The sequence below is a fragment of the Musa acuminata genome, chromosome BXJ3-4 (genome assembly GCF_036884655.1).
Source record: "Musa acuminata AAA Group cultivar baxijiao chromosome BXJ3-4, Cavendish_Baxijiao_AAA, whole genome shotgun sequence".
Taxonomy (NCBI): domain Eukaryota; kingdom Viridiplantae; phylum Streptophyta; class Magnoliopsida; order Zingiberales; family Musaceae; genus Musa; species Musa acuminata.
The window spans coordinates 4989884-5016872 of record NC_088352.1 but is presented as its reverse complement, the minus strand read 5'-3'; the positions used below and the strand labels follow the sequence as shown (position 1 = coordinate 5016872).

General features: G+C 40.4%; 5 protein-coding genes across 8 annotated transcripts; 3 read left to right on the top strand and 2 right to left on the bottom strand.

Annotated features, from left to right (window-relative positions):
- The first annotated feature begins 5615 nt into the window (after positions 1 to 5615).
- On the top strand, positions 5616 to 6781 carry LOC135635067 (probable ribose-5-phosphate isomerase 2). Its single transcript, XM_065145899.1, has one exon. The coding sequence runs from the start codon at positions 5794 to 5796 to the stop codon at positions 6667 to 6669; it is 876 nt and encodes a 291-aa protein (XP_065001971.1). The 5' UTR covers positions 5616 to 5793; the 3' UTR covers positions 6670 to 6781.
- A 2602-nt stretch (positions 6782 to 9383) lies between these two features.
- Positions 9384 to 11574, top strand: LOC135635780 (uncharacterized). The gene is made up of 2 exons (XM_065147112.1): positions 9384 to 9703; positions 10943 to 11574. The coding sequence occupies exons 1-2, from the start codon at positions 9473 to 9475 to the stop codon at positions 11474 to 11476; spliced, it is 765 nt and encodes a 254-aa protein (XP_065003184.1). The 5' UTR covers positions 9384 to 9472; the 3' UTR covers positions 11477 to 11574.
- A 79-nt stretch (positions 11575 to 11653) lies between these two features.
- Positions 11654 to 15947, bottom strand: LOC103981579 (zinc finger CCCH domain-containing protein 9-like). Of its 4 annotated transcripts, none has more exons than XM_065147110.1 (3): positions 14646 to 15939; positions 13399 to 13767; positions 11654 to 12311 (listed from the first exon to the last, which is right to left on the bottom strand). In XM_065147110.1, the coding sequence occupies exons 1-2, from the start codon at positions 15390 to 15392 to the stop codon at positions 13402 to 13404; spliced, it is 1113 nt and encodes a 370-aa protein (XP_065003182.1). In that variant the 5' UTR covers positions 15393 to 15939; the 3' UTR covers positions 11654 to 12311; positions 13399 to 13401. The 4 variants fall into 4 exon arrangements, with proteins under 4 accessions (XP_065003182.1, XP_018680006.2, XP_065003183.1 ...); XM_018824461.2 differs by having other exon boundaries at positions 11654 to 12294; XM_065147111.1 differs by lacking the exon at positions 11654 to 12311 and adding an exon at positions 12318 to 12483.
- A 3234-nt stretch (positions 15948 to 19181) lies between these two features.
- LOC103980771 (uncharacterized) lies at positions 19182 to 19607 on the top strand. Its single transcript, XM_009397270.3, has one exon. It carries the CDS (start codon positions 19254 to 19256, stop codon positions 19470 to 19472), a length of 219 nt encoding a protein of 72 aa, XP_009395545.1. The 5' UTR covers positions 19182 to 19253; the 3' UTR covers positions 19473 to 19607.
- Positions 19608 to 19660: 53 nt separating this feature from the next.
- LOC135634763 (uncharacterized) lies at positions 19661 to 21172 on the bottom strand. Its single transcript, XM_065145328.1, has 5 exons — positions 21014 to 21172; positions 20830 to 20917; positions 20662 to 20741; positions 20509 to 20565; positions 19661 to 20073 (listed from the first exon to the last, which is right to left on the bottom strand). The coding sequence occupies exons 1-5, from the start codon at positions 21128 to 21130 to the stop codon at positions 19861 to 19863; spliced, it is 555 nt and encodes a 184-aa protein (XP_065001400.1). The 5' UTR covers positions 21131 to 21172; the 3' UTR covers positions 19661 to 19860.
- Between the last annotated feature and the right edge of the window lie 5817 nt (positions 21173 to 26989).

The following is a 26989-nucleotide window of genomic DNA, read 5'->3' as shown; positions in this document are numbered from 1 at the left end:
CATCGGTTTGGAGGGAAGTTGAAAAACGTTTTCAATGATATTCCATAAATCCAGATTTAGAGAAATTAAGAAAACTCTCATTCGAGTTTTCCAATAAGTGTAGTCCAATCCGTTAAAGAACGGTGGACGAAAGACCGAACAGCCCTCTTGAAAAGTCATTTCTCTCGGGTGTAAATCCGAAATGAGAAATACCCCGCTCTGATACCAATTGTTAGGATCGAGAGCACTAAGAGGGGGGGGGGGTGAATTAGTGCAGCGGAAATCTTACAGCGATTAAAAACCAAAAGCTGCGTTTGTTCAAAAACTATTATGATGCAAAAGCAAATTCTCAGTTTGTATCTAAGTGCAGTTTGCGTCTAAGCGCAGATTGCGTCTAAGCGCAGTTTTGCGTCTAAGCGCAGATTGCGTCTAAGCGCAGTTTTGCGTCTAAGCGCAGTTTTGCGTCTAAACTCAGATTTACGTCTAAATGCAGATTTACGTCTAAACGCAGATTTACGTCTAAACGCAGTTTTACGTCTAAACGTAGTTTTACGTCTAAACGCAGATTTACGTCTAAACGCAGTTTTACGTCTAAACGCAGTTTTACGTCTAAACGCAGATTTACGTCTAAACGCAGTTAGACGCAGATTTACGTCTAAACTTTGAAACTCGTTTGTATACTCGCAGAAGGCAGTATGCAGTTGAAACCAAGACGTAAACGTGAACTGAAATCTGATGATTGAGCGAAGAAAGCCGATTTACGTCTGAATGCAGTTTTACGTCTAAATGTTGAAACTCGTTCGTAAAATCGTAGAGGACAGATTGCAGTTATTAATAGGATTAAAATGTAAGCGTAAACTGCAAGGAAGCTCGTTCGTAAAAGCACGGAAAACAGTTCTGCAGAATCAAACGTAAACGTAAACTGTAATGTATGAAAATACGAGTTTACGTCTGAATGCAGATTTGGAAGAACAGCACTTAGAACTTGTTCGTGAAAGCGCAGAGAGCAGTAGTGATGAGGGAGGTTTGCAGTAATGATAAAGTGCTCGAAAGTAAACGCAAACCAGAGATTTAGAGTGGTTCGGTCAGCCTTGACCTACTCCACTTTTGGCTTCCTCCACCGATGAGGTTGCCGACGTCAACTAGGTGCCTTCCTTCAATGGGCGAAGGCCAAACTTCCCTCTTACAATTTCTCTCCTTTTGACAGGCTTAGGAGACAACCTTTACAGATGTTTTCTCTCCTCTCTTTACAACTCAAACTTGAAGAACAGAAGGAGGAGGAAAACTAGCAGTTTTGAGCTCTAAGAACCACTGAAAAGATCAAGATTTCGGGTCAGTTCTTGCTCAATTCAGTGCTGAATGGGTGGGGTATTTATAGGCCCCAACCCAATTCAAAATTCGAGCTCAAAACGATCAAATCGATCAAATCCCAGAATTCTGGGATCAGGCGGTTGCACCTCTCGACTGGAGAGGTGGCACCGCCTGGCAGAGCTCGAAGACTGAGCTCTGCCGATTGCTTCTCTCTGCCAGAGCTCGAAGACTGAGCTCGATGGTTGCATCACCTGGCAGAGCTCGAAGACTGAGCTTGGTGATTGCATCACCTGGCAGAGCTCGAAACTGAGCTCGGTGGTTGCATCACCTGGCAGAGCTCCAAGCTGAGCTCAGGCTGATCCACCTCTCTGCCAGAGCTCGAAGACTGAGCTTGGTGAATGCATCACCTGGCAGAGCTCGAGACTGAGCTCAGGCAGATGCACCTCTCTGCCAGAGCTCGAAGACTGAGCTCGGTGGTTGCATCGCCTGGCAGAGCTCGGAACTTGAGCTCTGGCGGTGCAACCTCTTGGCTGGGGCGGTTGCACCTCCCAACCCCACAGCCCAGGCGGTTGCACCTCCTGGCTGGGGCGGTTGCACCTCCCAACCCCACAGCCCAAGCGGTTGCACCTCCTGGCTGGGGCGGTTGCACCTCCCAACCTCGCAGCCCTGGCGGTGGCACCTCCAGGCTGGAGAGGTGGCACCTCTTCACTATTCCAGCTCACTTGGTTTGGCTCCAAACTTGGTCCAAACCAGTCCGAACTTAGGCCTAATTGGCCCCTACTTGGGTTATAGGATTAACACCTAATCCTAACCCTAATTAACGTGCTAACTATGAATTTAAAGACATTTTCTAAGCTATTACAAAGTCCGCAAGTCAAGACTTCTTCTAGCGAGCTTCCGGCAAACTTCCGGCGGTCTTCCGATGAACTCTCGGAAACCATTCTGCGGACTCCCGGCAAGCTCCTAGACTTCACGATTTGTTCTTAGCGAGTTCCAACGAGCTTCTTCGGCAAGCTCCGATCTTTCTCGGCGAGCTCCGCGAACTCCCAACGAATCTTCGGACTTCCGTCGAACTCTCGAACTCGCAACAAATCCTTCGCGCTTGACTCCGACACTTTGTTTCGCTTTATGTCTTCATCGTTATCATAGTTAATCCTGCACAACAAAACAAAACTTCAATCGAGACAATTAATCCTAAGCAATTAACCAAGTTGTCCGACATGTCATTGGTCCCTCGACGCTTCGTCCGATTCTTCGGCGCATCGTCCTCTCATGCAGCCTATTGCCTAATCGGCCAGTTGACTCCGCAACTCCGATATCCTTGGCACAATACCCGCTCTTCTTGGCCCGATGCCCGAGTCCACGGCCCGAAGCCTTCTGTCGATACGTCGACCGATCCACCGGCCCGACGTCCAATCTTCTGACATGTTCCTTCGGCACAACATGATTTTCCTGCTTTAATTGTCTCATCCTGATCGAAGCATCCTGCGTCACTCAAAACGCAGATTAAATCATAAACATATATCAAGTAGTTTCATCATCAAAATACGAGATTCAACAGATTTTACTATTACTACGACAAAAATTCATGAATAATTAAAGAATAAGCTTAAAGCTGATAGTCGAGTTTGCAAAACAAATACCAACAAGCATCATCGTGTGATGATCTTTGAAGAAAAAGATCGTGTTTGGATTTTTTTTTTTTTTAAAAGAACATTTTCAAGAACTTACAATAAACTAAAAGAGAAGAAAATTAGTCCTTACCGAATTTCAAAGAGAATTATTGATAATACTTGTAAGATTGAACTTTCTTAACATTCATGCTCATTCCACATTTAACATTAATAATTTATCGATTTACCATAACAATAATGACGATAACTCATGAATAAATTCTTTCTCAAGTTCCAAGACAATAAATTTCAAGTTTAATCCTGTCAAATTTCAAGATAACAGTTCATATCTTGAGATAATTATGAAAATTTAAAACTATCAAAGTACAATGCACGATAAATTTAATATTGATTATAATTTATGCTTAATTTTTTAATAAATTATGACGTATTAATTAGGTGATTGAGGGATTCAATATACAAAAGATCTATGAAAATGAAAGGAAGAAAAATTGATGGGGCATTCTTATTTTTGAAATCTTATTAAACTTTTATATTTAGAACTACTAGCTCTTAGTTATCTCTTAAAAAAAAAGATTTTTTTTTGTTCTCTCATATTTTATTTCTTTTTCTCACTCTCTTCTTTTCTGTTTGTCTTGTTTCACATCATCAAATTTAATATTTGAGTTGTTCAGTTTCACATCATCAAATTTCATATTTTATTTCTTTTTTTTCGCTCTCTTCTTCTCTTCGTCTTGTTTCACATCATCAAATTTAATATTTGAGTTGTTCAAAAGTAGAATAAGCAAGAAGCCGATACTAAGAAAATAACATAAACTAAAATTCAAAAAGAAAATATATTATATTTTCAAAAGTTAATATATACGAATAAAAGCAAGTTAGATGTACCTTAAAAATTAGTCTTTTTGTAGAATATTAGACCCATTTTTCAAATATCATAAGTTTGAAATCTCATTCCAAGTATTTTTGAAGGTGTCAACTAATTTATTTAGTAAAGACTTTGATCCCGTTCTTATCTTTACCACCTACCTTTAGAAAAAAAATTATTTTGAGTCAATTTTTTCATATACTTGTGCTCACTTGATATATATATATATATATATATATATATATATATATATATATATATATATATATATATATATATATATATATATATATATATATATATATATATATATATATGGAAAGAGAGAGAGAGAGAGAGAAAGAGAGAGAGAGAGTTTTCTAGTTGTTGGACTAGGCCATGGCCTGGAATCAGCCACCCAACTGTTGGCCCACCTTAAAATGGCCACCAGTGGAAGAGAATTAAAGCCATGTTCCTATATGGATATTAGATACAAGTATATTTTCTCTTTTTTTTAATCATTTTTCATTATCTATGCATCATAGGGATATTAAGAAGTGTACATAATTTTTTTTTTATATTAATTTGCGTAGTATGCACCTCAAAAGTGAGCCACTTATTTAAGCATCCATCTAAAATTAGCTATAGGATGAATCAACATGCATGTAACACCCTAGTTTAACTCATAGATCAAAGGCTATTAAAATACTTATTAGGATCGACTTAGTCTCAAGCATTCTAACACTAGCCATTGAGTTTCAATAAATTAATAAGTCAATTATTCAATCGAATCAAATTATAACTAAGATCGATCTAGTTATAATTTGATTACACATAATGAAGAGCTAAAAAAATAATATTTAATTCTTAGAAATGGAGGAGAATGTTAGACCATCGAGTTGAGAGAGATTGTGACACTTAATTTAGTCACATATTAAAATTGGAAGATCACTAAAGTTAGTTTATAAAGACTTGTTGAAGGTACTATTATTAATTTGATCTTGAATATTTTAAATCATTAATTCATGTTAGATAACTTATGCATACTGACATAATATGAATGGATAAATATCTGATTTGATCTTTGAGTTTTTCTTTTTAATAAATGGATGAACATGTTATTAGACCTTTTAGTTTTTGTAAATGGATAATATGCTCTTTTTTCAGATCCAATAAATATGTTATTGGATTTTTTTCATCAATGGGTAATATGCTCTTTCATGAATGATTATATACATGATTGTGTTTAAACCAATCAAACCAAACCGTTAATGGGAGAAGAGAAAAAGAGAGAGGTTTTCATAAATGGGTATTATGATTTTATAGGTTTTATAAATAAATAAAAAAATATATAATGTTGATATTTCATATTTATTATGTGAAACCATATTAAATTAGTCAGATGAGAAAGATATAAGGAAAAAAATTTAGATTTATTATATATATATATATATATATATATATATATATATATATATATATATATATATATATATATATATATATAATAAGAGGAAAGGTTTTGCTATCTCTGCTTTGCCTCCATATGTCTTTGTGGGGCCCGCTGTTGGTCTCTATGACACCGTCCATTCCCGTTATAGAAAACCTCAGCCATCGTTTCGGTGCATGCCTCGAGCCGCGTTGCGGTGGTCTCCCCACCGCCTGATCCAGATCTGAGATATCATCATTCACCATCAGCTATGACCACCGAACATAGTTTCACCAGAATAATTCCATCCATAAAGCAAGACGTGTATAATTACACGTGTCGATTTATGACATGGAAAAGTTACTGTTTTCTATTATAGTGTGGATAAAAGATCACCTGCACCCTTTATTTCCACCGCTCCCTACGCGCCACTCCTCGTCTTCCTCCGCAAATCCTAAGCCCTAACCCTAAAGCAAGCACAATTTTCTCCACCACTCCTTTGTTAGATTCCTCTCCCACTCGGTTATCTGGTCTTTTGGCGTGTTCTTTTGGCATAAAAATCTACCTTTTTGACCCGTTTCGCCGCCTATAAGATGCCGGCAGCTTGCTCTCGTGCCTTGGACATGGCGCTCCCCTCGCCGCACCTCCTCCACCCCGCGGTGGCGGTGGCGCCGGCCCCTCCGTCCCCGGTCACTGCCCCGTCCCAGGACGAGCTGAAGCGCGTCGCCGCCCACCGCGCCGTTGAGCAGGTGGAATCCGGAATGGTCCTCGGCCTCGGCACTGGCTCCACCGCCGCCCACGCCCTCGACCGCATCGGCGACCTCATCCTCCGGGGCGAGCTCCGGGATATCGTCGGTATCCCCACCTCCGAGTGGGCCGCCGCCCGCGCGGCTTCCGCGGGCATCCCCCTCACCGACCTCAACGCCCACCCAGTCATCGACCTATCCATCGACGGCGCCGACGAGGTCGACCCCGCCCTCAACCTCGTGAAAGGCCGGGGCGGCTCCCTCCTCCGGGAGAAGATGGTGGAAGGTGCCAGCCGGCGCTTCGTGGTCATCGTCGACGAGTCCAAGCTCGTCCCTCGCCTCGGGGCCAGCGGCCTTGCCATTCCGGTTGAGGTCATTCCCTTCGGCTGGGCCCTCACGCTCCGCCGCCTCCAGAGCCTGTTCGATGGCGTGCCGGGCTTCAATCTCAAGCTCAGGACCGCCGCAACCAACGCCAAAGCCAGCACCTTTGGTGAGAACTGGTCCGATTTGGATCCGTTTGTGACGGATAACAAAAACTATATTGTGGATTTATTCTTTGAGAATGGGATCCATGGTGATCTGAATTGCATCAGCGATGAGATCCTGAGGATCACCGGAGTGGTCGAGCATGGGATGTTCCTTGGACTGGCATCGTCGGTGATCGTGGCCCGAACGGAGGGGGTTGTGGTGATGAACAAGGAGGGGATATCCAACGGTATATGAGAACAATGTTTTATCTTTGGGTTGGCTAACTAGTTGTTGCCTTTATCTGCACCGAAAAAAGGTGTATTTGCCATTAGTTCTCTGAATGAAGGAGTTCTATGAAAGCCTGAAATTTTGTAGTCGCAGAAGACGATAAAAATCTCAAGCGTCTCCATGAATTTTGCTTAGGGATTTAACAGTGATCATTAGTCAAATTTAATCAGATTTTGTTGCAAAATTCTTATTGTCTCATATGAAGTAATGTCTGATTGGATTGGTTTGGTTTCATCTTGATATAAGATCATAGATTCACTTATATGAAAAGAGCTTCTCACTAACATTATATTCTATAGTGTCATGTTTTGTTATGTTGTTGGTCTAATTGGATTATGCCTTTTCTCATGGTGGAACATCGGTTGCACTAGTCGCATGTGCGAGCTTTGTGGTGCATTGGCAACAGTCTTTAGTTCGGATGTTTGGTAAGTTCTGTGGTTGTGTATGGGAATTCTTGATGATACTTGTGGTCTGAGGACATTTGAACCAGTTCAGATGCCAATAAGTTTCAGGCATTCTGAGAACATGTGTTCACGATGTTAGATATATGCAAACAGTTCTATGTGGATTCTACTGTGTTTGAACCTCATGAGTTGAGTTGATCTAATTGAAAAAGTACTGAGCGAGGAGTAATGATTTGTTTATACGAGTAATGATTTGTTTATACTAAAATTGTCTGCAAGTGTTTCTTTTCCCTTTTGTTGGGTTGTTTAGAGCAACGTATGTAATACTGTACCGTACAGGTGTTTCGAGGTTAGTTCGGTATGGTACGGTATCGCCGTACCGAGCGATACACCAGGATGTACCGAATAATTTTATATATTTTTTCCTACTGTAGCAGTGCTATAATGCTATAGTGTAATACTGTAGCACTATACCGGTACCGAGCAGTTGTGTACCGATATGCCATCGGACCGGTACGTACCGCCCGTATCGGGCGATATGATTTGGTATTGCATATCATACTTTAGAGGTCTCCTTCAGTCTTGTGTGCCGGAACATAAAAGCTCATTTGTGATGCATCTTGACCTATACTTTGGAATATTGGCAAGCCTTGAGTTGTTATATACTTGATTTTAGAACTTTTTTGAGCTTCCATTTCTTCTTGATTCATTTTATGGACTCCCATTGCAATGGTAAAACAGTATGTTTTTTTAACAGTAAGGTTGATACTTCTATCTACTTACGGTATAGGATGCCATACCTGTTTAACTTTGTGACATTATGTGCTTTTGGTTATATGGCACTTTGTTGTGCCTTATGACACTTGCGTTTCTGAATTTTTGGCTAAGTTTGTCTGCTTGGATGTCAAGTAAATGCCCTCGATGCATGCTCTGTTTTGACGCTGAAATTAGATTTGATTACTATTTTCTAGCTATTGATCTGTAAATAATCAACTTATATACATGCTGAATTTGTTGTGCTTCCAGTAGGTTAATTACCCAATGTGGTTTTCCTTCGTCTTTTTATTCTCGATAAGATTAACATCATATTCTATTGTTACTAGCTGCTTAATTGCTTCAAGGAAGTTGTAAGGCAATTGCTGTGCCGGCATCATTACTTATATCGCAGTTTGTGATCCAAATGCCATTTTTTGCTGAACATAAAGGTTTGACTTGTGATTAATCTCTTGGCTTTGAGGTTAAAGATGGATTCTGGGTGAGTGAGTTACCACTGTTTGATTCTAACTTTTGCTTGGGTAAATTGTGCAATAATACCCAAGATGCAGATTTTGTTTGGAGTTCACTATGAATCAAGCTTATTTTTTAAATGTATTTCAGCTTTGTCAACATTAGATTCTGAATGATGTTCTCCATACATGCTCATATATCAATTGCAACTCTTTTCCCATTGGATCTGAGTTCTGCCTTGCTAAGAGGTGAGATTTTACTTTTGTTGTGAAGAACAAAGCCTGAGAGCCAGTCATGGAAGGTTTTAGGTTCATAGGCAGCCTCCAGGTTTTACGAAAATGCACGAGGATAATTCAAGAGTATTGTAATTGATTTCACATAATAAAATATTTTATCTCTTTCATGGATCTAAACGGAAAGTATCGATACGTTTCTTGTTGATTTTTTTGTTTGGAGTTCGATGATGTGATTGGCAACTCTAATTGCGCAGCAAACTATTCTTTGAAGGAATGTTTTGACCATTTGAAGAGGACTCAAAAGGAGTTCTTTCTACATCCACTTGATGATTGATACAAACTAACACTTCAATGTTTCTACGCAATCCATGTGGGGGAATCATGAACATGATAATTTTATAGTGCATGACTTTTCGACAAGTTAAGAAAGTCAATAAGTATCCTGAATTCTTTTATAAAGAAGCAACTTGTAAGATGATAAACAACTCGAAAAGATAATAGGCGTCAAGATATCCAATAAGATTTGGGCTCTTAATATGCGAGAATAATTTATTGATGCCAACGATATTACTATTTAATAGTTAATATTTTTTTTTATAAATGATAAATAATAAAGATTTAGTTCAATCTCAAGATGTTACTATCGATAATTTGACACTAAGTTAAATTTATAGATAATTTAATATTTTACTGATCAACCTTATTATTATTATTTTTAATAGAAGAGGAGGAGAAACGGAAAGAATTCACAAAGGAAAGGAAAGATACACGATATTGATCTTCCAAGAAGTTCATTACGGTCGGCGTCGAAGGAAGGAAGCGTGTGGGCCCATCTCCTCTCCGTCACCTAAAACCCAAACTTCAACGCATGCTTCGCGTCTTTTCAGGCCCTGTTTGTTGTGTATGCCTTCTTCCTTGCTGCTTCCATCCAGCAGGAATAGGAAGAGGGAGAGGAAGAGGCGGCGGGGGGTGATGGAGCAGAAGCAGTTGGACCTGGTGATGGTTCCGCTGGGTCTGCTGCTGCTGGCGGTCTACCACTTATGGCTCTTCTTCACCATCCTCAAGGATCCCCGGCGCACTGTCATCGGCCTCAACGCCCAAGTCCGGCAGCGCTGGGTCAGAGCCATGTTGTCTGTGAGTCTCCGATCTCTTCTTCTTGCTTCTTCTTCCTTCTCCTCCTCCTATCGATATATCCATGAAGACCTACCTTGATGTTTCAGTACAACTTAGAACGCTTTTCATGGACCGGTTGGTAGGTGTTTAATCTGTCGAATCACATGATATGATCAACCCAGACAGAATTGCCTCTTACCAGACAGTAAGTAATATGCACTATACATAATATATATATATATATATGTAATTAAATTCCTAGCCGACTTTTAATTTTCTAATGAGGTTAATAATTGTTGATCTTATCTCTTTCAAGTAAACTACACTGCACCAGCCTCATGTTGCGTGCAGTCCTTTTTTCTATTCGAAGTGCGTTACACCATAAGAACACACCTCAGTTTTTATAGACCTTTGACTTGTTGGTCGCGATGGGAGGAGCTTTATGAATTCAGCTTTGCCATATCATCATGCGTTCTGCTTTCATCACCTTTAACTTCTACCATTCATTTCTTCTTCCATATAATTTTTAGTTTTTCTAACATGTCGTCAGTTTTATTAAATCAAGGTAAATATTTTAATTAATATAATTTTTTGTGTAATCTGTTTTTTGTGACAAAAAGTAAAAGTTATTTTGTTTTGATGAATTTATGAAAAAGATTTTTTGATATTTTATTGAAAAAAAAGGCCCCTCATTTCCAAAATTCCCAAACAATATCAATTTTTTTTCCTAATTTCTAAAATACTTTTTGCCTCTCTTTTCCTATGGAATGATCGATAAGATAGGATGAATCGATCTTGTAATAATATTTTCGATAGTACTGAGACACAATATAAAAATATCATAATAATATTTTTGTACTACATTATAATGTTTTTAATAATACTAAAAAAATATTATAACATAGAATTTTTATACAAGGTTATAGTGGTTTTGTAGTATTACTCAATTTACTGTAACATGATGCAAAAATACTATAACACCCTTATTAATCGATTCGTAGAAATAAAAAAAATAAAGATAGATGATCGAAGATATTTCAGGTATTAGTAAAAAGGGGAGTTGGAAATTCATAGAAATAATATGAGGAGCTTCTCAGATTATTTTTTTTCAGACAAACAGAAAAAAAGTGTTTTTTTTTTCTAAAATTAACACTTTTTTATTTTTAAGGATATTTTTGAGAGTTTAAGAAGATTGTAGTAAAACTCGAAGCAGAGCTGTTCTCAGGCTTACAATTTCTACTGCTGCTGTGATCCGAGCAGGACTCGCTCAAGAACGGCGTTCTCGCAGTGCAGACGCTGAGGAACAACATCATGGCGTCCACCGTGCTGGCGACCGCCGCCATCACCCTCACCTCCCTCATCAGCGTCTATGTGAGCGCCACCACCACCACCTCCTCCTCGTTGGTCTTCGGCAACAAGTCGTCCGTCGTGCACTCCGTCAAGTACTTAGCCATCTCGCTCTGCTTCGTCGTCGCCTTCCTCTGCAACGTGCAGTCCATACGCTACTACGCGCACGTCAGCTTCCTCGTGAGCCAGCCGTTGGCGGCGGAGGGGGCCATCTCGCTGGAGTACGTGGCGAGGAGCCTGAACCAGGGCAGCTTCTTCTGGTCGCTGGGGCTGAGGGCGTTCTACGTCTCCTTCACTCTCTTCCTCTGGATATTTGGGCCGATTCCCATGTTGGCCAGCAGCGTCGTGATGTGCTGCCTCCTCTTCTTCTTGGATACCACCACGGAGATCACCAGGAGACATCATGTCGCCTCCACTGTAGAACATGAGGCTAAAGAGGAAGTTTAATCCCACTTACCTTCTTCTTTCTTCTTCTTCTTTTATTTATTCCATGTTATTACAATTACAATTAAATCTTTAGACGTCTACATGTCTGTATTTATGTACATGCGTATTCGTTCAAATAATATGCGTATTTAAGGGAAAACGCAGAAGAATACAAATACCTGAATTTGCAATTGTTACGTATTTTTATCTCGACAGCATAATAATACAAACGGATTCGTAAATGATAAACGCCTCTGGGTGGCTACGTCAATTGCATCCAACGGTGGGATAACACTTCTTTTATCTGTTTGGAAGTCAAACTCATTGCAGACATATCACATCTTGGAGCCCTTCACACACCACAAACGAAAGAGAAAAAAGAAAAGCAAACAAAAGCTTTAACAAAAGGTGATAGCCCGAGAGAGGGAAAGCCAATGGTCACACAAGGAAATGGGATGCAACCTAGAGGAAAGCAGTAATGGCTCCAGGCATCTTGATATCTTGGCAAACAGGGTTCTCTCGGTTTTGGGCTCCACCTGAAGATTTGTATGGCAGTGAAGAATACCAACCATGTACGGCAAAGGACTCCTTGCTATCTGGACAAAGAGGGCTCTTTGCTGATTCTATTTGAAGATTATTATGGAACTAAGGAATGATCATCCGAGGGTCGCAGTGTGACACTGGAGAGTAAGCATCATGGTATAGACTTGTTGATCTCTGGCCAAACAGGGTTCTGTTACTGAATTCCACCAGAACATTTATCTTGCAGTGATGAATAAACATCTAAGAAGCAACTCGAAAAGGCCACATCCGACAAAGATCCTGTACCTTCTCATGGGCTGTCCATGGAAATGATCTGCGGTTAGAAATCCATAAGAACAGTCATATTATATAGATGATGACAGAAGTATAGAGAACACAAAGGAGTGAGCTGCAGAAGACCTTGCAAGACATCATCGGTGCCAGAAAAGGAGTCAGGATACCAAAAGCTTCGGATAGGTTCTTTATAGCGGTCACCGAACCATAATCTAAGGGAAGAATTGGTGGACACATCATGATATAATTTTAGTACATGTGACACATTAGATATTGCGTGAGGTATATTTTATTCATGCAACTTGGTAAAAAAGCTGCGGAAAGCAGATGAAACAAGACGGCCAACATATGATAGAACGGCCTATATGATCGCACCATGCAAGTGGCCGCATAGCAGCAGATGCGTTCCCAAATCATTACAAACCAACACCGACAACTTTATATAACTTGAAAACCCAGAGAGAGAGAGAGAGAGAGAGAGAGAGAGCGACACTAATAAAAGAAATAATAGACCCCACAACTTTTATCGCTTGAAAAGACATTAATATTGCAGAATACAAAACGAACAATAGTTTCATGAAGACAATCGGAGAAATTAGTATGGAAAAAGAACACAAAAGAACAAGTATGAGACAATTCCTGCCATCCCACTCTCTCGCCACAACTCTCCTCACGATTTACAAAGAATTAGCTCGAAGCAGAGAGACATTAAACCAAACCAACAAAAAAACACAAAGGAAACTACTATATCATACCTCTCCCATCCTTGATTAACAGTGAAGAATATATTCCTCTGGCATAGTTACACCATCTGTATTATCATATTGTTACCTTTACATATATTTATCTACCATAGAGAGCATATACAGAGCAAAACAGCTTTCAAACACGGCCACCCAAAGAGCGCTTGCGTCCTGTGTGTATATTCACATCACCTCGCCTCTTGTAAAACTATTTACTCTTCATTTTCGTTTGTAATAATTTTGGTTAGGAGGAGAAAACATAAGTTCTATACCTTTCTGTCTATATCTTCTTTTCTTCTTTCTGTTTCTTGTTCATTAATTAGATTGGGTGGGGTATGATATGTGGCATATCTAGGGATATAGGAATGACGATATTGATGATACCTTCTAAGGGCGGATGAGGAGACGTTGGTGATCTGCGAGGGAGAGGGAGTGGCGGAAGTGGCAGCGGTGGCCGTAAGGACAGGCGCCGCCGGAGAGAATCATGCGGCAGGGTTCGGTCTTGTAGCGGGGGTGGCGGAGGACGGGGCGGAGCTCAGTGATGCCGTGGGCGAACTGGCAATGGTCGCCGTAGGGGCACTCCCCGCTCTCCTCCCACTTGTTGCACAGCTCCGTTTTGAACATCCCCTGATGGTACACCTCCAGCTCCAAAGCTCCTCCTCCATCGCCGCCCTCCCGCTCTTCTTCGCCGTCTTCCCTTCCTCTTCTTGCCCCTTTCTTCCTGTTGCTGTCCCCGCCCACGTACACCCGCTGCTGCTTTTTAGTAAGCAAACAAAAGGTAAATTGACATGCTGCGAATCAATCAAACAGAATAATAATCTCGCTGTGACCATATCAAAATCTCCGAAACAATGATTTCCAAGCATTATAACCAAGCGTCGATAACAAAATATGCAAACAATGATCTCCGACGACTACCAAAACCTCCTCTGAGATTCTTCTTACCCATTATGTCTCGTACCTGTCTTCTGATGGGGCCGGCGATGAAACCACCGGGTAGGAAAAATCGTTCTTCGAACCGTAAATGAACCCATATTTTGAGCAGAATCGTACTTGAAACAATATGTGCTACTACCTAAAAGCTATTAAATGAGTAATAACATCTTCCCATAAAAAGAAAAGGCCTCTATACTACTTCCTTTTACTAGATCAATAAGCTGTTTGGTAAGCGTGCGTTAACATTAGCCATCCAACAGTGATATGCTCTTTAGAAGAACTCCCCGGCTACAGAAATGATCAATTACATGCATCACTCGAATAATAATCTTTATAGTGTATAATATGAGCATACGGATATCCCTATAAATATATATATGTTCTATACATCACTACCAAACTATTACTCGATTGGTAAAGGTAATGCATTTTCAGATTATTGAACTTTGTCATTTGATAATCGATCATACAAGCCGTCCGATGAATAAGATCCGGTGGACAACATTGAGATGTGTGTTCTACAGTACTACATGTCACTAAGAAAACTATTATCAAACAGTAAATTACATGCACGAAACAAGCAGATGTCACACATAAAGATGAACGCTAGTAGCTTAATATGGTAGACGACATCATAATATCATCCATATTCGCTCGAGGAAAAATAAGAGGAAGAGGGAATTTTACTCTCTCACCTTGCTTACCATGGCGGGGTTGGAGACGCCAAACCGGCCGTTCCGTTTCGCAGCCGAACTGGATTTACCGTCCTGGTTCAGCTTCAGGTACCCGCTGGAGCGGATCGAGATGCTCTTGGGCAACGAAACCTGCTTCTCCACCACCGGAGGTCCCGCGAACGGGTGGCCCCCGCCGCTCTCCTGGACGGAGAGCACGCTCGTGGGACTCTCCTCGGGCGACGGCGGTGGAAGTTCGGCGACGTTGAGGAAGCGGAACTCATCTTCGAGCGCCGCAGACGCAGATGACGGAACACGGCCGGCGTGCTTCCCGGCGATCAGGCCGAGCCGCCTGGCAAGCTCGACGTTGGCGATGCGGATGCTCGCGTTCTCGCGCCGGAGGGACTCGATTTCCTCGGTGCAGTCTCGGAGGTCGGAGAGGCAGAGGTCGTAGCGCTCGGCGACCTCTTGATACTGAAGCGTGAGGCGGGCGAGGTAGAGGCGGTTCCCGTAGTCGGCGGCAGCAACTTCCGGCTCGACGAAGGACGACGACCGGGGAGGGATTAAGATGGAACCAGAAGCAGCGAGAGGGGTCGTCACGAGCGACGGGGTGCCCTCCATGGGTGAGAAGATGGAATACCAGTAGGGAAGATCTCCATCTTTGTTCAGGTATGGGGTTGCAGACTGTCGATCTGGAGTAACGAACGGTTCTGACGCGATCGATGAACCGAAGCAGTCGCCATTGCTGGGAAAATCGAGTTCGTGCGGCATCGACCTCTGTCTGCTTCTGTCTCCTAAAATGAGACAACCCACAAAATTCAAGAAAATTTCACAGACATGAAATCAATAAGAACGGATCACCGCCACATTAAACAATCATCCAAACCTCGCACAGATCTCACCAACCTCAAGATCGGTATATCTCTTCACGCCAATAAACGAAACAAAAAGCACAGAGAAAACACCCACACCAACAGCGCGCTTATCCAGCACAAATCGATTCAGATTAAGTGAACCTAAGCTAATCCAAGCCGAAACCAAGAGGATCGATATCCAAGAAGAACAGCGTGAACGCATGATCATCCGATCATCGATGAGGGTTTCAAGAACACACTCAAATCATCAAATCACACTTACGATGGTCAAGACAAAGGTGAGCAGAAGCAGCCAAACATCACGCTATGGAACATAATTCCTCCATTACAAAGAAAAGAATTAGAAAACCCAGCATCAATGGACACATAAAATCACCAGGTAGAAGTAGCGATTCCGAGCAGAGGAGGTCTCAGCTTCGGCAGAAGAGGAGAGGGAGAAAGGAGACGAGGCGGTTCAAGAAATAGGGAGAGGAGGGGGAAAGAACACATATATAGATACAGAGGGAGTGGGGTGCGAGGGAGTCCAGCGCCGCTCGTAACGGTTTCCAAACGGAATTCGACGTCCGTCGTCTCAAGACGACACAATGGGACCACTGTGAGCTGACGTGTCCCGTGGTGTTTAATCGGTGGTCCCACGTACATGCGGCGGGACCCAATATGACGAGGTCAAAGGTGGGTCAGAGCCACACTTCGCACTCTCAGAACTGCAGCACACTCTCTGACACATTTACCCTTTGATCGATTTTCTATATTCAGATATTTATACAATATAATAAATCGGAGTTAAAATAGTTAAATAAAAAAAATAAATATATCTTGATTTGGGCTTCTCGACAATTCGTCGGATTTGACCAAATCGACACAATAACTTTGTTATTGTGATTTATAATTGCACGTATAGGTAGCGGTAATTGTGAGTTGGGGGCGCCGAGTGTGGCATTTGGGCTACCAATTTGCTTCCATCGGAGGAAATAGCCCTAAGAAGACTGTGATTTGTGGATCATATACATGAATACAAATCATGCCTTTCTCTCATCTCTGAGTAGTACATATCCAAAAAGTCCTCTACATCGGACATCACTCGAACAGATAAACAAACACAAGCACAGCACGAACCCATTATGTTTGCATGATCATTCAGTTACTGCATGAGCTTTACGTTCTACGTCATATTTATCGTGCACGATATGGCAATTCGGGTTCTGCGATTGAGTTGTATATGTGCTGCATCATTCGCCTCTCGAAGTCTCCAGATCTGGAACTCATCTGCCTGGCCCTCGGCATCCTCCTCCCCCACAGAGCGTCGGAGCCGCTCCTGACCCTGCTCAACGCCGACGGCCTGCCCTCCCCTCCCGCGAGCGACAGCATGGTCTCCACGTACGCGTTCTTCATCCGCGCCATCAGCCGGAGCGGCGCTGGCCACGCTCTCAGCCGGAGCCTAAGCGTCGGCCAGACGACCCTCGCCTTCCTATGTAGTCGCCGACTTTTCGTTCTTCCTCCTCCGAGCCTTATCGCTTTCGCCTGCTTCTTCGTTCCTTCGAGTCTCCGGTAGCCTCGGTGGCGCCAGAACGACTGAATGCTGCGAAACACCTGAGTGCCTATTCCCTCCATGGATCTGCGCCTGAGCTTACAACAACTGCTGGTGCTCTCCTCCGGGTGGAGTTTATATGAACTGGTCAAGTAGGCCTTCTGTGACTGACTTTTTGTGTCGATATTGCTGCCAAAGCAAGAGATTTGAGCCAGTCAACGTGTTGTCCGTGAGGGCATGGCAAAGGAGAGAAGAATGAAGATAATGTAAAGGTGGTTGGTTGCTTCTGGTTGTGTATGGAAGCTTTAATTAATTGGATCCATTTGTGTGGACTCTCCATTGTGATGATCATGGAATTAGTCCAAGATGGATGACAAGAAGATGCAACTCAAATATTTAATTCACGAGCAGTTGGATACAACTATCAGTCATTAAGTAGGGAGTTTGACGTAGAACAAAATTGGTGAGCGTTATTAACATATATATGTCGATAGACAACAAATTTGATGTACAGGTTAATCAGCGTCACCTATAAGAGGGCGTTTAGGTACACATTCTAACATAACTCGTAATCAATATTGTCCGGTTAGTGTAAATAATTCGAGCTTCAAATTAATTTGATCGTCGTCGGAGGGATATTTATCAAAGATATCTTGACTCAATCTTTCAAGTTTGATAAGTTCGTAGATAATAATCTGGACTGAGACAGATTTGAAATGATCAATCGGATCCAAATCATTGTCTCTACTCAAACAACTATCATAATCTATACTATCAATCAAGTAATCATTTTTCGTATGCTGTTAGGACGATGAGAAGAAGATGAACATATTCAGCATTCCCTTGATTAACAATGTAAGAAAAATCTGAGAACAGAGAAAGAAAACAAACAACAGTCCAAATCAAGTGGCTAATTGGGAAGCAGCAAGATTTAGGTGCCATGAGACGGCACGAGTCATGGCCACCAGAACTTCGACAGTGCGACCAGGCCGGAAAGCAGGAAGACCGGCATCGTCCCGGGGAAGCTACGGCGAGCGCTCGAGGGGTAGTACGAAGGATCGAACGGGTACATATGAGCTGGCGTGCCTATTATGTCCAGATACAACGGCGGGGGCGGAGGTGGACAATACGGCACGGGCCACTTCGGAGGCGGCGGCGGTGGATTTTGCGGGCACTCGCAGGGGTAGCAGGCGCACTTGACCTGTGTGTCGGACGCCGGCGTGGCCGTGGCTGCTAAGTCATGCTTCACTGTTGCTGCACAACCGGCGGCTGTCGAAGCCGCCACCACCACCGTAAAAAGCATGGCCTTGATCGGCATTCTCTTGAACTGGGTTGGTATGAAGAGGATCAGTGAAAGGGAAAGGATATATATAAGAGGTTTGCGTTAGTGTCTGGCAAGCTTGTTTTCTTTTCTGCATGAACAAGTTTGGTTATCATTGTTTGGAGAAACAGAGTCGACACTGGTATCCAGTGGAGAACCTAATCAAAATTATTAGGTTCTCCCTCCATTATTGCTTTGTCCTGAAAGGAACTGCCATGTGGAGAACCTAATACAATGGTATCCAGGGTCAACTCTCCAAGCATTATCTTTGGGTGCTGAGGTAGAAGCAGAGGAGTCTGTTCTTGTGAGGATGAGGAGAATTCATAGAAGAAACAGGTTGGAGAAGGCATGGGAAGAACGGTAGACACACTAACATGCATTGGATGATGCACGAAGAACAGAATCATGTTGATAGTTAATCCTTGTTTGCCACCAAAACACTGCTACTTTACTTCAGATTTGTTTTAATGGGTGGATTTGGAATTGTCCTCTTGCGACATGTGCGTTCCAGAGCAAGATTAACGACCACGTGGCTCTGGAAATGCCTCGTAATTATCTCTACAGAGAGGTCAACGAAAAACTAATTATCATTATGTTCAAAGTAAGACATGATTAGGACGGTGTCATTATAAACACGTTACGAGATTGTTCTACCTAGAAGCTTCCATGCGTCCCCTGGAACTCCACACGTGGCGAAGATGCATTTGCCGTGTCAAGCGTCAGTGAGCTTCTCTCCCGCGGAGCCACACGTGTCCATCTCCTGCCACACAATCGCCACACGTGTCTCGTGTCAGCAGGTATGTAAATATCGTGGTCGCGCGTGCTGAGAGCCGCGAGCATCACGGAAGTGTGGTATTAACTCAACCAGCGACAGGGGAGCGAGAGGAGGAAGAGGATACGTGGGGAAGATGGTTCCGGTGTGCGTGCAGTGCGGGACGAGGACCAACCCGTGCCGGTGCAAGGTGGTGGGGCCGACACTGGGGTTCCTGGCGTTCGCGGCGGCGGCCGCGGTGGAGTGGCCGGTGGGGGCGGTGGTCTACCTCTTCCGCCACATGAAGGGCCGGCGGATCATGGCCCACCCTGCCGCCGTCGTCTACCCCTCCGTCGCCAACGCCATCCCCATTTGATCCGGTGCTACCCTCTCCCGGTTAAGTCGATCTCGAAGTGTGTATTAGTGTCTAGTGTCTCGGATAGCTAAGTATTGCTTCATGTTGTACTGCTGTTGACACCAAGAATAAATTGGAGGAAGCTTTCCTGTTGAAGTTGCTGTTGTTACATATTAGCTGTAATTTAGACCGGAGATTAAGAAGGGGAGTTGGAGATGAAATCTCTTCCTGCCATTAGTTCTGCACAAACCACAAACGAGTGTACAATGGCAGCACTCAGCATTCAATCGCTGACACAACATCGAATCCTCTGAGAGGACACCTCTCGAGTTCACATCCACACGAGAAGTCTATGTTCTCCAATCAAACAAGCGATCGCTGTTGTTGAAGCCGATGGATGCGTCCAGTTTCAATGATAAGTCGCGCTTCCAAAGAGCTCCATGCTAGTGAAGTGCAAGTGAGTTTTTCTTCTGGACTCCCTTTCCATGTCGTCTGCAAACCAGTTTGAATTCCTCGGACACCACCCTGCGTCAGCAGACCAACGAGGCTGAGATGGTGAGCCCAAATCCTGGGCCATCTCTAGCAGCATCTGCTGTAGCTCCTCCAGACTGTATTGCTTTCCCTGATATGAATAGTGTACGTCAGCGACAGAAAAAACAGCAGTAAATCTGCTTGAAAGAGGTTTATTCTGCCGTGCATATTAGCTTTCCGACCATCAATTCTACTTTGCATTTGCAAAAAATCATGGAATTCAACACAAGACGCATTCTGAAACATATGTCGTCGTGGCCGAAAACACTTGGACTTCGACGAAAGCTCTAATTTTTTGCATTACAGAGCACCTAAATTTGGAAGGATTTGAATGAATACAAATCGAATTGCCAATCAATGATATATAGGCACTCTGAAACATATGTCGTGACTTGGAATTCGACGAAAGCTCTAATTTTTTGTATTACAGAGCACCTAAATTTGGAAGGATTTGAATGAAAACAAATCGAATTGCCAATCAATGATGAAGGTTAGAAGAAGAAGAAGACATCAGAATGAGGATTACCTCTTTCCTCACGCTGGCCATAAGCGACACCATTTCCTTAACGAAATCATCGAAGCCCTTCCAAAAATTAAGAGAAGAACCTTCAAAGTTAGTACTCTTCCTACCAGTGTTGGTGGTCACACCAATATTGTTGCACAGTTTGTCTGTGATTACCTCGACTTCTTCCTCGTCCTCCTGGAGTGGATTGTAGAGTCCAGCGTCGTACAATTTTCGCCGCTTCACATCCGACAACACTAATCGCACAAAAATTGATTTTTTAAACTACGAAAAAAGACGGATTTGATATGCTTATTCTCGAAAGAGAGATGACCGCTTGATTACCTTGATATGCCTCTTGGATCTGTTGGAACCTGCGGTTGGCCTCTTCCGCCCCCCATGGTTGCCCCCTTCTCCGATCCGGATGCCATTTCTACGTATACCAGCAAACGATTAAACTAAGCAACAAGGAAATCGAACAATAAGCGAATCATCATAAACAAACTACGGGAGAAGCATTGGAACATACCATGGCCAGTTTCCGGTAGGCGCTGCGGACCTCGGCGAGGGAAGCGCCCCGGCCGATGCCCAGCACGGCGTAGTACGATGCCGACTGGCCATCGTATTGCTGCTGCTCTGTCACCATGGCGACCCCAAGTCGATTGATGGTCGAGGTGATCCCAATGGCTTCTGTTCCGTTGCCTTTATACAAAGAGGTGTGACGAGGAAAATATCTGCGGTGGGGACGGAGAAGGACGACGAACAGAGATTCGGGAAACTTCTCGAATAGCCCACATCCCGTAGCGGTGTGATTATATCGGAATTTGGTAACATGTTCGACGTGCCGTAGATATTTGTGGAGATCGTAACGGGCGCGTCCGATACCGTTATCTCGATCAGGGGATCCGTCAGTATGCGAGTCGGATTCGGGTCGGATGTTGCCTATCGGCCCTGAATCGACTTGGAGCGAACAGACTCGTGTTGAGTCACATTCAATCCGGTCAGACTTCACCTATTTACCGGGTGGTCTCCGCACTGCACAACGGTGAACCTTTGCCTTGTCTTGTCTAATCATTAGGCCCAACTTTTCTAAGCCCAACAGGTCGAGCTCGACTCAAGTGAACCTAACCCGAGGTGATCCGGCCGATCTGACGCAACGTCAGCTAAGTGCAAAACCATTTTAGATTTAAATCGGCAATACAGATTCCAAATCAAAATGGGATTTGTTGCTTTCTCTGGGTAATGAGTGTTTTAGCATTGATGGCCGTCTACTCTACCTTAATTACATTATTGCTGCACATTCAATAATTTACTATGCCGTGCTGGGCATCGGCCGGGGCGCTTCCCTAGCCGAGGCAGCTATCCCAGCTCCGGCAGGCAGCTATCCCAGTACCCGGTGGCTCCACAGCACGCGGCTTTATGCCTTCGTTCGCCTTCCATGAAGAAGAAGAAGATGTCGTTGTTCACTTGGAAGATCAAGTGAGAGAGACCTATAAATCGGATGAACAACCACACACACTTCTTCCAATCCTTCCATGATTGTTTTCTCTCTGCTTCTCCCTATTCCTTGAACACTTGTGATGTGGTAGGTGTTTGTTTGGGTAAGTGATGGAAGGACTGCAGAGGTTTTCACAAGTTCCAGTCGACACAGTGTTGCCTTGTAATCAATCGGAGAGTGCTGCACAGCGAGACACCGTCAGATAAGTATGGGCTGAAACCAAGAGAGTTTTGGCGCAAGCGTTCATAAGCTTATCCATGGCGATACGCAGGCTCCAGGGAGGTGCCCGCGTGTGGCTGACCGATGAATTGAGAGCTTGGTGGTTGACCAAATGCTGTCTTCATTTGGGCACTGAATTCGGAACGTTCCATGGAATGGTATACGTTTATTAATAATGTATTTAGCTTTTAATTAAATAAAATATATTATATATAATTAAATTTTAATTATAATTATCAAAATAAAAAAAATTATGATATAATTTCTTAGGAGTTTATATTTTTGAAAGAAACTCTCTTAATTATTTATCGAATCTCATACAAACTCAACATGGTCAACGTGTGAAAACATGATATTATTAAAGGATTATAGATCTCCTCTTATCTCTTTATAGTTTTGAAAATGAGTCTATTTTTTTTATAGATCGATATAATTATATCTTTTAAATCTAATGATAATACATCTACAGATTAGATAAAAGATTTTTTGAGCAGCATCAAAAGATATGACATCATAAATTTGATCTATTATTATTTGATTTAAGTTTTTGGTATTAAAATTTTTCATATAATAACATAATCATAATTTTATACTTACAATTGGTATCAAAGTCATATTTTATAATCAAATACATTAGATCATAAACATATTTTAGATTATTTTATATTTAGATATGTTTGTTGACACTTTTTGCTTGTGTTATTCGGTTTTGATATATAATGCTTAAATGATCTATTTTTGTTATCGATCTATCTTTTATTTAGTCCATCTTATCATTTACTTATGGGCAATACAAGATTCCTCGAGTTTGATAGATAAACAGCTTCTTATTGATGACAATATTATTGAAGATGATGACCTTCGGTGGTCGCCAACTTAGTCGCCAATAGCGATTGTATAATGTAGCGAAAGCAACATAGATTATGATAATCGATAGCGGCTGACTTGCCTTGGTTGTAAGTAGCTATAGCAATGTCGTTGCGTGTGATAGTTGTAACGTGCCACTACATTATTTACTGGCCGCAATCAACGTCGACTAAACACAAAGGTTGCAATACCCAACGGTTGCATAGTGGACGATCGATGTACCGCCAATGAGACCTTTGTATGTGGGAGGGGCAACTATCATAGGCCACGTGTCGGTGATAGTCATGCCTCCCATGGTGGCCACGGAAAGGAAGTGAGAATTAGGTTTAAAAAAAACTTTTACCACTCAAAATTATAAAAAAATTCAATCTGCACTGCTTACTAGATTTAGATTCGATTAATAAAGTTTTGATCAAATTTGAGGATAATCAATTTTTTGCTCTAGTTAACTTTAATTTTGATGGACCTAATTTGATGATGGTTGGTCCAAATCTATCAGCCCAATTCAAATCTATCTAATTAAATAAGATTAATTAGTATAAGGGTTCCATATGAAATTAAAAAAATATAAATTATGATTTTCTTTTATAATCTTTGATAAAATTTTGTATGTGATAAATAAAAATCTAATTATTGTTCTTGGATATTTATTTTATTATTCACATGTATATATTTAAAATTATAAAATAATATTTATTTTTCATATAAAGATATTATTTATGGTATATCATGATTTTAATTATCATGATTTTTTGTAAGATAATATTCAATAATTATTATGAATATTATTTTTATTATTATTGAATTGTTTCAGCATAAATTAGATTGAATAAATTTGGCGAATATTATTTGTAACTTATATTCTTAAGTTTTATCTAATTCGTAGTTGTCAAAGTAGCTTAAGATGATAGACTTATGAGATATAAATTATAATAAATATTTTATCATTTATAAGATATTTTAAATTATATTATATATTATTATATTAGTTTTATAACAATCAATGTAGCCTAAGCCAATAACTTATAAAATTATTAAAGGAATTAATTCTAAATGATATTCTGAAAAATAAAATTCACAATGACATATATAATTAGAAGATTTAAATAATCCCAAAGAAGAATCTATTTCAAATAATTATGTAATATGATAGGATGATATTGTTTTGGATATTTTTTTAATATAAGGCTATATACCTAAAGATAATAATATTATTCAACGATGATGATATCAATTCTCTATAAATAATTTTATGTGAATACTAGATATGTCAATATTTCACCTAAAGGTGAAATATAGATAATATTAATAACTCATTATTTATTTAAAATTTAAATATTAATATTATATTATTTTGTTATAGTGGTATTTCTTTCCATGTGTTTTTTACTTCTAGTATTCCTATATTTTTTAGATTAAATTATTATAAATGACTCAAGTATATATAATTTACACTATGTGTGTTAGACATTGATCAAACTAGTTGAAGAGATTATAGAAATAATTATTAAATTTTTTTTAAAAATAAATAATTAAGATAAAGGATCGAAAAAAGTCTTAACTCAATTTTATGATAATTACTAATAATATTTACATTTCATTATAGTCTACAACTAGTGTATTAAAATATTTAAAGAATAATTTAAATGTACTGATAAGTTATTAATTGACATATTAATGAAAAAATTGACTAAAAATTAATATGATAATATTTAAAGAATCCAAGATTATATTATCAATATATCTGGCAAACTATAAGATAAAAAACATTGGATTTTGGGCATGAATATAGTTGAGTTCTTTCTTATACGATTTATTTTTAATTTTTTTTGTTTGACTCATTTAAAATTTAGTATAATAAAATTAAGGGTAAGTAAAACTTAAATGAGCTAACTAGTATATACCTTTAGAAAAAATTATGATCGAAGTAGGAAAAACTCATAATATTTTGGGTATTACTCAAGGAGTGGATAATAAAAAAAATTAAAGCATATAGCGATAGTAGTTAGTATTCATCGATTATGGCTATAGATGATTAATCTAATGTTATGTTTTTATAATTCAAAAAAATTAAATTTTTTATTTAGAATTATCAAGATATTGTGTCTTTTTTAGTGAAAGTCACTCCATGTTTTCTATTTTAGTGAATGGAGATATTTTATTATCTTTATAATAACCTAGTGAGATATAACTATCTATATCTAATTTATATAAGGTTATTTTTAGGTGTGATTTCACAAGGGTGATAAATTTATGGTAGTTATAATGAACCCGATTATAATTATAGTTTTTTACTAGATTTATAGAAAAATAAGGTATTTATGCTTAATATATTTTACTAGATATGTCATAATAAAATAAGATTGTTGAAAAATGAAATCGTATTCTTATGGAGGAGCATGATGGATTATACTTCTATACTCGAATCAATATGAGAAAAAGCTTGGTTACATATATTTTGAATTGGGTCTCTAATAAGTTAATTCTATTAATTATTTTGAATTATAGACTAGTAGAAAACCTAATTTAAGACATTTATATATTTAGGATTGTCTTATGGAGATTAGGGTCTTAAATTAATTTGAAAAGAAATTAGGTTTAATGATTATTTTTGAGTATTTTTTATTTATTCAAAAAATTTAAAGGGATACAAACCCTAATCATAATATAATATGAGGATAGTTGAATATGGTAATATAAGATTCCTAAAATATAGTTAATATGTGGGAGTGAAAATCTTAAAAATTAATTTTGATATTGAGAAAATATAGATTGATATTTTATTATCATTTTACATTCAAGAGATTATTATTTCTCAAATAAGTAAAATAATTGATGAGAGTGAGTAACAAAATAATATTAGTCGACTCCCACATGTTAATGTCATCGCTAATGATTTTATGGAATAACCATAATAGATAATTTTTTGATGATTTCAAAATAAAATAAGATTTATCATTTTTTATTATTATGTGGGATATATGTAAGAATTAGATTAAAATATAGGAATAGAAAAGATCCATCATTGTTTTCATAAATTATTAAAAGTAATAATATTAAATAATAATATAATATAATAAAATAATGGTTGAAATCAATAGACTAAGATAGTATCTGAGAACTAGTTGAATTGTCCAATATTTATAAAAAGGTATATTATATAAACATGACTAAAATGGTACTATCGAATGATATAACAATTAGACTTGTGATCAAATGTTTTATTCATAAAGAAAGTATCAACCCTGATGAGTGTTGAATCTCGGATTTTGATGATGAAGTCAATTGTCATTTGTTATCTAATCTATGTGTTGAGATAAGTGTGCAGGATTAACTACGATGAGAGTAAGACAAGCAGCAGGTGTTGCGCCGGAGTCGAGATCATGATCACGTTGGGAGTTCGAGAGTTCGACGGAAGTTCGGACGGTCGTCGGAGGTTCAGCGAGAACAGATCCGAGAAGTCCAGAAGCTTGCCAAGCGAAGCTCGTCGGAACTCGCCAAGTGGATCGTCGCAAAGTCCAGGAGTATGCCGGATGTCCGCAGAAGGATCACCGAGGGTTTATCGGATGATCGACGGAAGTTGGCCGGAAACTCGCCGGAAGAAGCGATTGACGCATCGGAGCAAAGCTGCAGAAGTTGTCTTAGAGTTAATCGTAGTTAGCATGATGATTAAGCATGAAAATGGGAGGTGATCCCATTAGCTTAATCTTGGGGCAATTGAGCCCCTGAAAAGATTCAAATTGGGCCGAATGGAGCGAACCATTCGGACCCTGATTGCACCAGGAGGTGCAACCGCCCCAGCCAGGAGGTGCAACCGCCAGGGGTGCGAGGCTGGGAGGTGCAACCGCCCCAGCCAAGAGGTAGCACCGCCAGAGCTCAAGTTTCGAGCTCTGCCAGGCGATGCAACCACCGAGCTCAGTC